The 11,538-nt window shown below is 30.9% G+C and overlaps 1 protein-coding gene across 2 annotated transcripts in view; it reads right to left on the reverse strand.

The window, feature by feature from the left end:
• Positions 1-1,177: 1,177 nt before the first annotated feature.
• Positions 1,178-11,538, reverse strand: part of LOC110030930 (glycine-rich RNA-binding protein 2, mitochondrial-like) — a 17,259-nt gene continuing 6,898 nt past the window's right edge. The window contains exons 2-4 of one of the 2 annotated variants that reach the window (XM_020733927.1): positions 2,277-2,345; positions 1,506-1,607; positions 1,178-1,374 (exon numbers count right to left, since the gene is read on the reverse strand). In XM_020733927.1, the coding sequence (XP_020589586.1) occupies positions 1,367-1,374; positions 1,506-1,607; positions 2,277-2,345 (179 nt within the window). In that variant the 3' untranslated portion in view covers positions 1,178-1,366. Of the gene's footprint in view, positions 1,375-1,500; positions 1,608-2,276; positions 2,346-11,538 lie in introns of both variants that reach the window. The other variant, XM_020733926.1, reaches the window with a different exon arrangement.

Here is an 11,538-nt window from a genome sequence, read left to right on the forward strand (position 1 = left end):
TAAATATTAACGTTTTAGTATGAAATATGTAAATACATGAGAATTGTGTGGGAACGTATGTAAATGCCTCAACCTGTTGTATCTAATGATGGGAGGCTGCCATCAACTTCATAACCAAAATACACACGTGTATTTTCTAGCTATCAAGTCATGTGTGAAAAGCACCAAATAAAGGATTGTGGGCATGACATATTGAAAATCCATTTTTAACCTAAGGTGGAGAATAAAGAGAGCACATTGCTATTTAAAATTCGACATATAATTTGGAAGAATGCATGTTTGTTGGATTGAATATATAATTTCATCGAACGATTTTGGTAACATCATCAGACAGGTTGGTTACTTCCCTGATGGGTGATAGTAGCCGACTTCTTATTGAAAATGCATACTTGTTTTTTGTTTAAAATATATATATATATATATATATATATATATATATATATTAGATGGATTGCAAAGTGCATTTGTGATCCACCCGTGTGTTGTCCAAGACGAGCCTCGAATCTGGACTCTAGATGTCTTACCTATTATGTCTACCAAATACACACAACTTTTAACCCCAATTTGTCCATGAATTATACAAAGGAATAGAGCATAGGGGGCGCGTGTAAGAAAGTTGGTATTTTTTTAATCGCCACATTTTATTTAGCATTCCTATATTTATAAAGAGATCTAATAGATATTGTGAAGTGACACACCTTTATTGATTTCGGTGACTCCTTAGCAATCGGCTCCTTGCCCTATGGTCGGCAGTTGCCCGGTGTTCCGCCCTTCTACCGGCTAAATGCTTCCCAGCTGATACCTAAGTTAACCGACTCGTAACTCGGCCAGTTTTTGGGTCACTTTTTCCCATCCAACTTTGTTGACGTTACTTGGCTTTCTAGTTCATCCATCATTTTGGGTAGGCGCCCGATTTATGTCCAAAATTGATCCATCCGTCTTCTAGGTTGACTCGCCTCTAGTCGATGGCTCGGCCGGGTCCTTTCATTGGGATGTCTTTATTCATTCCGATTGATGACACATTACTTGTTCATAGCCGCTCAATCCAATCAAAGGCATTTGAATTACACAACACCACTCTTAGTTCTTGCTCGATTACTCCAACGACAAATTTGTTTATTTTTCTTTCTATTACTTTCCTTGAATTTGGATGCCAAAATTTTTTAGCTAAAATAGGTGAAGAATTAATTAAAAATCTCAACTTAATGGCTGCAAATTCATAATCAACTAACAAATTCCTAACACTTTCATTTCATATTTTAGCACAAATATAGCTAAAATTTGCATTTAGAACCTGTAAGGCATGAACTTTACATGCTTTGTTGGGGCTTCAGGTCTGGACATCGTCACTGCAATAAATCTGCCATCAAAAAACTGCAAGGAGGTTGTATATGTTAAATATCAATACAAAAAATGGTTATAGATGTGAAAATAAATTAACTTCACTAAAATCTTAAAGGAGGATATAAACATATAAAAGGTTTTAAAAAAAAAAAAAACCTTGCCATTCATCTCCTTAATAGCCAGCTCTGCTGATTCAGTGCAAGCAAACCATACATATGCCATCCCCAATGACTCCTTGGCTCCTCTGCTTGTAACAATTTTTACTGCAATCACAAAGATTAAATATGTGACTTTTACATTTTTTGAAAAAAAAAAAAAAAGAAGTCACAATACTCTGAACAAAATTTTAATCGAGAAGAATGTAATAAATTGATCATTAATACTGTACTCATCTCAAAGCAGATCTAAGGGCTTTGTGATGTGTGTCCTAATCACTTTTTGGTCAAAACATCCAAATAAAAATTTTCCTTCTTTTTTATTTTATGCGATTTCAAAGTTATTCGATGAAATTAGCTGAAGCATGGATAAAATTTGGGAAATTTACATACACATCACTTAATTCTTATGTATTTACATATCTAATACCCAAAATTTAATACTTACACTCATAACACCCTGCTGTTATAAATCTAAGCACAAAAAAGTATATTTCATTTATAAAAAGATAACTATAGTAGTATTTTTGGTGTGATGTTAAGGATTTGAGTGGTTACACGTAAATATGAATGTATAGATGTGTTAAAGATTTGAGTGGTATACATGTGAATATGAATGTTTAGATGTGTTAAATATGTAAATACATGACAACTGTGTGGTATTTACGTAAGACCCCCAATAAAATTTTGATCAGGTTGGCAAGTATATAAGTTAATTAAATTAATAAAGTAGTCACTAAAGCATGTGTATGAATATACATATATATAGAGCTGTACCTTTGCTTATTTCTCCAAACTGTGAAAATTGTTTCAACAAGCAACCTTCAGAAGTGGAGCGGGACAATCCTGCATAATCCATATTACTTATAAAAATTACTTCAAATAGTTGAAGGATCTGAAGCTTAATTCTTATATGCTGCTGAAAATGAAAAAAAATTCGTGAAATAGAAGAAGAAGCTCATGCAAATGGTATCACTTAACTTAAGTTTTAAATTTTAAAAATAAATCCCTTCGGTTCAGATTTACATTCAACGCGGTCATCATCAGGGTGTTTGAATAATTAAATTTGTATTTACATTAGCCAAAGTGGGGTTCAGTCTTATTAATCCTGGTCCTAAAAAGAGGAGAATTGGGCTAACCAAAATGAGACTTACAAATTTGCCCAATAGACAATGTGGCCCGCTTAAATGCAGCCAACACAACATTCCCAAAAAAAGTATTTAAACATTCAGTGCATTAGTTGAAGCACGTGCAGACTAACTTATCAGTTTACATGAAGTGCTCATAAGTTCTTTGAGGCAATGTATTTGACTTAAAAGTAACATCAAGAAATGTGTGGGCCTTGAAATTCCAATTACACGTCTCTAAACAGAAAGCACACTAATTTTTTTCTAAGACTACGCCAACAAGATTTGTCCAGCTTTTGAGAAGTGTCACCGCTGTCATCCATCTTTGTTAATTCTTCTTCTTCTCAGATATGTCATGTTGGAGTGTAAGTGTCTTAGTTCACCTTGTCTCTTCGACAGAAGTTATGCTTCTACAATGTCGTAATCACCTCACCATAATCCAAAACCTTCTTCCTATGAATAAGTGTCATCGAAAAATTTTCACTCTTCCAAGAGCGAATTTAAAGAAAAAAATGTCTTGTCTTCATCTTTAACCTCATCATCCATATTTAACAGATCTACCAAAAACTTTATAAAATTATTTAAGTGTTTATCAATATAATTTCACATCTCATATAAAACCGATAGAGTTGATGCTTCATATAGAGACGATTCTCCACGCTCTTCTTGAGATATTTATTCTCCATAATTTTCCTGCAGAAATCTCAATCATCACCCCATATTTTGATATTTCCGGCTCATCTTCAACCAATCTCTTTCTGACATCACTTCACGGCATTCATCACTATAAAAAACTCTCCATATTTAAAGAGCACGATGCATCTATCACTTCGCATAGCCACGTGCCAAATGTCTTTGTCGTCAAATCTCGTCACATTGATCTTGACGAGATGCATAACCACTTGATAAATCGTGTCATTTTTATCATCGTGGTAGCCTATTAAAGTACCTGACAACATGTAATTATCCATGGTGCCACCATATCTCATACTAACTTGCTCCAATCTCTGCTTATGTCAGCGACTATGTCGGGTTCACAATCACTTGTTGTTGGAATCACACCAATTTAATTTTGATACCGAATTATTGTGCAAAACAAAGTAGATAACAAAATCACACAACAAACAAACAATGAAACACACTTTTATTTACGCAGTTCGGTGCAAATCAGCCTATGTCCATGGGGAGGGGAGATTCCACTACCAACAAGTGGGAAATAAGAAAAAAATGACCGAAATAAGGTCACAACTCCACACAAAAAATTAGCCCTAAACACTTCCATGAATAAGAAAGGATTAAAGCATACAAATTAGGAATATTTTTTAATATAGAAAAGATTTTGTAATTAAATATTCTCTAATAAAATATTTAATATCATAATTCCTAATATAAAAAGATTGAGTAATTAGATCTCTAATTAGGTTAATTAATATAAATCTTCCTAATATACACACTTCTTAATATATAACCATTAGATCTAATGCATTTCATAACATTACCAAACTTAGCATCTTCATTGTTTCGCATTTACTTCTGACCAGATCATAGCTTGTGTTGTAAATTTAAAAATGTTAGTTTTAAAAGAATATAGAAAGCAAAATTAATAATTTTTTAAATTTATTAGTTATCAATATGTCGGTATGAACATAGGATTAGTTCATATTTTCAAGGTTTTTTCATCACATCTAACAATTTTAGAGCCTCACAACAAGTTGGATAAGGACCATTATGGCTAAAATATGTGTTCTAATATGGAAAAAATTATGCTTAATGTGATAAAAATTCTCCGATTATAATCATAATATTCATTATCTACTTTAGAATTATCAAGTGTCAAATAAAGTAAATTTGTTGCAGCACCAATCAGCTTGCTCAGCGAAACTATTAAGCAGGTACTGGAAGATGTTGTAGGAGCCAATATCTTATTAAGATTATGGCACCCATCATAAACAAGATACCAACAATATCAAAATTGCATGTTGCATGTGAACAAAAACTCTCCTATGGCCTTATTGCTAACTTTGACGGGTGGTTAGGGGCAGATTTATGTTAAAAGAAGATACCATGAAGATATAAAGGTAAAGTTTAAAACCAGAATTAGTTGACAATATTAAATGAATCAAAACGTGGGGTAGTTAAGAAGTCACGAAATAACCAAGTTGAGAATAGCAGAAATGAGAAAGTTAAGATGCATGTATGTCCAAAATAGCAACAATGGATGGAGGAATGATATCATAAAGATAATTGAAGAAAAATATATCGCAACCAAGGTAGTGGAGAATAGACCTAGGTGGTTTACATAAACATAATAAAGAGTATGAAATATCAACATAAGACATGTGGTTGAATTAAATGATAAATAATTAAGAAAAAGAAGGAAAAGTGGTACAAAAAGATTTATGTGGAATTAAGCTTAACACATCCTATCACACTCAACAGAAACAGCAGGAAAATTAGGATTCATAAAGATGACCTCAAATAATTAGAATAAGGCTAATGATGATGATTCTTATTGTTGCAAGTTTTAACATTTTTATTATTTTTTTTTAACATTGCACTAACATAGAGCGTGCATGATACATTCACAAAAAATTGTCAAGCGTTCAAAATTGCAAGAATTCAAATACCTTAAAAATCATAATGATTCCCGAAGCAAGAGCATAAATTTTGAATTCATGTTCATTATGAATGAGAAAAATCATAATAATGGTAGAGCTTGAGGATTGTAAGATGTCTCTAGCTCAAAAGAGATCACAGCCATAATGAACTAAAAAAAAGAATGTCAGCGCCAACCCAAAGGATTTTACCCACAAATAGTTTTTAATATTTACCCAAAAGAGTTTTCAATGCTCTTCAGTGGTTAAATGTAATGCTTCCGAAATTCGGAAGAGAATGTCTCATTAGGATCTACTTGCTACATGAATCTTGAGGTAGAACTCTTATTATAACAATGAATCAAGTAATTAAAGAAATAGTAAACATTTACACAGGTTTCAAAGATGTTGATTACAACTAAACACAATGTTATATCCTAAGGCCAAGTAAATGGCAGCTCAAAAGAGTCAATAATTTAAGATTGAAGAGGCAATTACTTAGAGCTAAAGGAGTGCATCTTTCAGGAACCAAACCTATATATATAATATCTATCTTTGAAACAAGAATGAAATTAAAAGTCAAAAATAAGATTCCTAGTATAAGGCAAAAAGAAGATAAGAGTATTTATTAAAAGGTCGAGATGAATGTAAACTAATGAGATTGACTGATAGAAAGTATAATACACATAATATACTCAAATAGGTGATGACCCTTACTAGACCTCTTGCTAACTCATTGAATCAAAGCTCAGTGATCTTCGTTTTTATTTGATTTCTTCCTTAATCTTCCTCCATGCCTTTATTTAATTTCGATGGTTCTAATTGAATAGCTCCCAAATGCATTTTCCTAGCATTAGTACTCAACTCAACAAAAGTTCAAGTGTTATCATTCTAGTTTCAAAATATTATTCATCTCCTGGAATGTCACGTTTACTGAAAATAAAAAGATTTTATAGCCAAGATTGTCTTCAAGTGAAGCCATGGAAACAGATGGATTGATTATGGAGAAACCTTTGTATCAGCAGCAAAGCTAAAACACTGTTTGGATACCTCTATCACTTACAGCAAACCTCAATTAGCCCTTAAAATCGTTAGAAAAAAAATGCATTCTTATATGACAAACTGGTGAAGAAGATTATGTGGAACCTCCACCATATTTTAATCAAGATTTAACTACTAATCATGTAAGCAGATTGAAGAAAGCTCTATATAGGCTAAAACAACCCATAATAACATAGTTTGGGAAGTTAAATGGCATGATTGTGATAGGAGGAGATCTTGAAGAAATAAGGAAAATGAAATATCATCTATAAAAAGAATTTTAAGTAAATAATCTATGAAAAACTCAAATAATTTTTGCTCGAAAATTGACAAGAGATCAGTAAGCTTCTTTATCTTGCCCACACAAGGCCAAACATAACCTATGTTGCAAGTATTCTAAGTCAATTTATCAATAATTCTAAGAACACATCTAAAAGCATTTCAATACGTCAAAGCGACACTGAGAAATGAAATCATAGTCAAAATAAACTAAATACTCAGCTTAGAAACATTTATAGATGTTGATTAAGCAGGATCGCTCACAAATATAAGATATCTTACTAATTAAAGCACACCGCCATGTGAGAATCTAATCACTTGGAGAAATAGGAAGCAATTGGCAGTCGCCAAATATAGTATTAAAGCTGAATTTTGAGCAATTACGTAAGGGTTTATGAATTATTGTGGAACAAAATTATTCTGAATGACTTACAAATAAAACGGAGAGATACTATGAACTTATAGAATAAAGCAAATCAGCCATAAATATTATACACAATTGAGCCCAACCTGACCAAACCAAATAAACATAAATTGATTCATCAAAGACAATTTTAGAAGTGGACTGACATATATTCCATATATCTAAACACAAACAATCGGTTGACACCCGAACCAAAGGACAACTAAGCGCTTCATTTCGAAATATTACCACTAAGTTCAGCACAGAGAATATCCACTCTACAGTTTGACAAGTGCTAGCGATTCTAGGCCATCTTGACAATCCATTTTTCAAGAAAAATAAATGTATGGAAGTCATAGAATATGTTGCTTGTTTTTATAGCTACAAATACAGCAACATCATTAATCTTTAAATATATTATATCAAAAAAAAAATTGCGAAGTAATCAATATGTAATGATTGATTAGAGAGAAAAACCAAAATCATCCGCCCAGTATTTATGAGGCATTATTTTAATCTCAAAATATATAAACAATCAAATTTCATCCGTGAGCCTTTAAAATAGAAGCCAAAATAATCTTACCATCAAAATTAACAAAAAAATGATGTTAAAGTTAACCGATATGATTAAAAATAAAGAAATTTTGAGAATACACATCTAAATTTTTATAAAATCTACTTTTCTACTTGATTTCCTCGCATTAAAAAACTGACTTCACGTACAATATGAGTGGATTGAGAGAGTGCATGTTGTGAAACGATATATTTTTACATTTAGTACTTTTATTTGATTTTTTTTTTATCTTAACTCTATTGTAAAGATATGCATTGAGTTTTTTTTTTTTGTTTGTTTCAGAATATTAAATTTTGTTATTATTATGTCAATTTTATTAAAATTATTTTTTAGAAGGAACACAATATGCATTTCAAAGCATTTTAAATAAAGCTTTATATTATTCAATTTTCATTTTCAAAGAAGCATATTTAATGATATTACTTTTATAATGGTACTTTCTTTTGAGGTTAAATTTATAAATCTAATCTTCACAGTAAACAGCAAAATGTCTTAAGGGCACTGATTAGATTTTTGAACAACTTAGATATTCAAATTTTAATTAAGATGAATCTTAATATTATAAATTATTTTAAAAGTAATAGATTAAAATTTATATTGTTGGGTATCAAATAAATTCAAATGAGATTCTGGATTTGAAACCCAATCATTCTAAGAACTTTCTCAATGATTTTTAAATAAATTTAATTTAAGAAAAGTCTTACACATTTACCTTAACATTATTCAATATTTATGTTTTCTTAATTTCATAAATTAATAATGCAAAATACTAAATGAATATATAAAAACATTCATGATTTGGATTCATTTAAACAAAATATTGCCTTGCATCTAAATTGTTACTGTTGACGTCCTCACTCTTTAGTAATTCATAATATATTTATCGTTCAACAATTCAATATCACATAAAATATGCAAAAAAAAAATATAACTAATATATATACATATATGATCAAACTTGAATGAGTGCATTAATTTATTTACAACTTATAAATAAATTTAAACATTCTTTTAAAAACTTGAAGTTTAAATGAACCAAACTTAAAACATGGTCCAACTTATTATTTATGTTTACAAATAAACACATTTTTTGTACAATGGATAACTCGTTAAATACTTGATATTAAACTCGATAATAACTCATATTAAATACTTAACAATGTCATTGTCGATCCCAAGCCCGAATGTGAAAAGTGGAGGGTTGCGTTAAGTAGTCGACAGCCAGCGTAAAACTTGTCGAAAAAAACTATGACATGAATCTTTTTTATCATTGTGTAAGTGTTTGGGCGTCCCCTGGAAGCGACGCGCTGCATGGCCTGAATACAGTGAAAAATGTGCAAGGGTCGCTGCACCGGCGTCCGGTGTAGTGTCAAATAAGCAAGGGTTCTCACATTACGGACTAATGCGGGTAAATAAATTAGTCCATAAAACTAATGAAACTAATATTATGATAGGATATTGGAATATAGGTACTCTCAATGGTAAATTAATGGAATTAGTTGATATTATGATTCATAGAAAAATTAATATCTTATGTACTGAAGAAACTAAATGGTTTGGAGAAAAGGCTAAGGAGATTGATAATTTAGGTTTTAAACTTTGGTATTCTGGTTAGAGTCTCACTAGAAATGGTGTGGTTGTAATTATTGATAAGAGTTTGAAAGATAATGTTGTAAAAATTAATAGAGTTGGTGATAGAATTATAACCCTTAAGATTATCATTAATACTAAAATTTTTAATATTATAAGTGCTTATGCTCCTCAAGTAGGTTTAGATACAGGGTCTAAAAATAAATTTTGGAATGACTTAAAAGGCTTAATACAAATGATACCTCTTGAATAAAGAATTTTTATTGGAGGAGATTTAAATGGAAATGTCGGTAGAGTGGTAGAAGAATTCAGATATACGCATGATGGCTACGGTTTTGGAGTAACTAATGAAGAAAGTATAACTATTTTAGATTTTACTTTAGCGTATGATTTTGTTATTACTAATATTTTATTCAAAAAAAGAAATGAACATTTTATTACTTATAAGAGTGGATCTAATAAAACACAAATTGATTATTTTCTTATGAGAAGAAGAGATTGTCGAGATTGCAAAGATTTTAAGGTCATTCCAAGTGAGAATTTAAGTACCCAACATCGTTTATTAGTTCTAGATTTTAAGATAAAGAGTTGTAAAATAAAGAATTAGATCTCATCATCGTAGAATTAGATGGGGGAACCTAAAAGACAAATAAAATTATTTTTATGAGTAAAATTCAATATTTCAAAATTTGGGATGTTCATGAAGAAGCAAACGTTATGTGGGATAAAGTAACAAATGATATTACACAAGTAGCAAAAGATGTGCTTGGAGAATCAAAATATAAAGTTTTTATAAATAAAAATAATTGGAAGTGGAATAAAAATGTGCAAGAAAAGATAAAATATAATAAGTTATGTTATAAAAATTGGTTTAAATGTAAAAGCTTAGAGAAAAGCTTAGAGAACAAAATATCAAACGGTCCGCGGAGAGTCTAAAAGAACAATCTATGACGCTAAAATTTTGCTTTTAATGATCTTTATAATATATTAGATACTAAGGAGTGTGAAAAATATATATATAAACTAGCCAAACAAAGATAAAAGAAAAGTAAAGATTTAACTCAAGTAAAGTGTATTAAAGATGAAAATCAAAAAGTACTTTTCTTAGAAAAAGATATTCAACATAGGTGGGTGAGTTATTTTGAAAAACTTTTTAATGAAGTTTCTGAAAATACGATCGACCTTAGTGATCTTAAAATCGTGAATAATAATAAAACGTTTCATTTTACCGTCGCATTAGTAAAAAAAAAGTTGATAAGGAAAATCTATAGGACCTGATGATATCACAATTGAAGTGTGAAAATATTTAGAAGATTTAGGAGTTTCTTGGCTTACTAAACTCTTTAAGATTATTTTAAAAACTAAAAAGATGCTTGAGGAGTGGAGGAAGAGTATTTTGGTCCCCATTTTTAAGAATAAAGGGGATGCACAAGAGTGTGCAAATTATAGAGGAATTAAGTTGATGTGTCATACTTTAAAATTATGGGAGAGGGTAATTGAACAAAGGTTAAGACGCCTGACAAAGATTTCTCATAATCAATTTGGATTTGTCGGGCAGGCCTACTATGGAAGCTATACATATATTGAGAGGTTTGATGGAGAAATTCAAAGATAATAAGGAGAATCTACATTTGATTTTTATTGATTCAGAAAAAGCTTCCGATAAGGCTCCAAGAGATATCCTTTGGAGAGTTCTTGAGAAGAAAGGTGTTGATATGACTTATATTGACTTATATTCAAGTCATTAAAGATATGTATACTAGAGCTGTTACTTGTGTTCAAATTGAAGGAGGATTGACCAAATATTTTCCTATTTCCGTTGGATTACATCAGGGATCGGCTTTAAGCCCATATCTTTATACTTTAGTTATGGATGGTCTTACTGAACATCTACAGGAGGATGTACCTTGGTGTATGTTTTTTGTTGAAGATATCCTTCTCGTAGATAAAACGAGAGAAAAAGCCCAGAAAAAACTTGAATTATGGATGTCTACATTGGAGTCTAAAGGTCTTCATTTAAGTATAACTAAAACTGAATAATTGGAATGTAATTTTAGTAGTAGTAGCTCTAGTGACAGAAGTGTGACTTTGAGTGATCAAATTATTAAAAGATGTGAACGATTTAGATATCTTGGGTCTGTTTTTCAAAGCGATGGTGATATAGATGGGGATGTTAATAGTAGAATTCAAGTTGGTCGGTTGAAGTGGAGGAATGCTTCAAGCCTTTTGTGTGAAAGAAAAGAACCGCTTAGACTGAAAGGAAAATTTTAAAAGACGGTGGTGAGACCTGCAATGCTTTATGGCGTTGAATGTGGCCTTTAAGAGAAAAGCATAATAATAAGTTAAGTATTGTCGAGATGAGAATGATTAGGTGGATGAGTGGCTTTACACTTAGAGACAAAATGCGAAATGAATATATAATGAATATATC

This window comes from Phalaenopsis equestris, unplaced genomic scaffold (genome assembly GCF_001263595.1).
Source record: "Phalaenopsis equestris unplaced genomic scaffold, ASM126359v1 Scaffold000761, whole genome shotgun sequence".
NCBI lineage: Eukaryota > Viridiplantae > Streptophyta > Magnoliopsida > Asparagales > Orchidaceae > Phalaenopsis > Phalaenopsis equestris.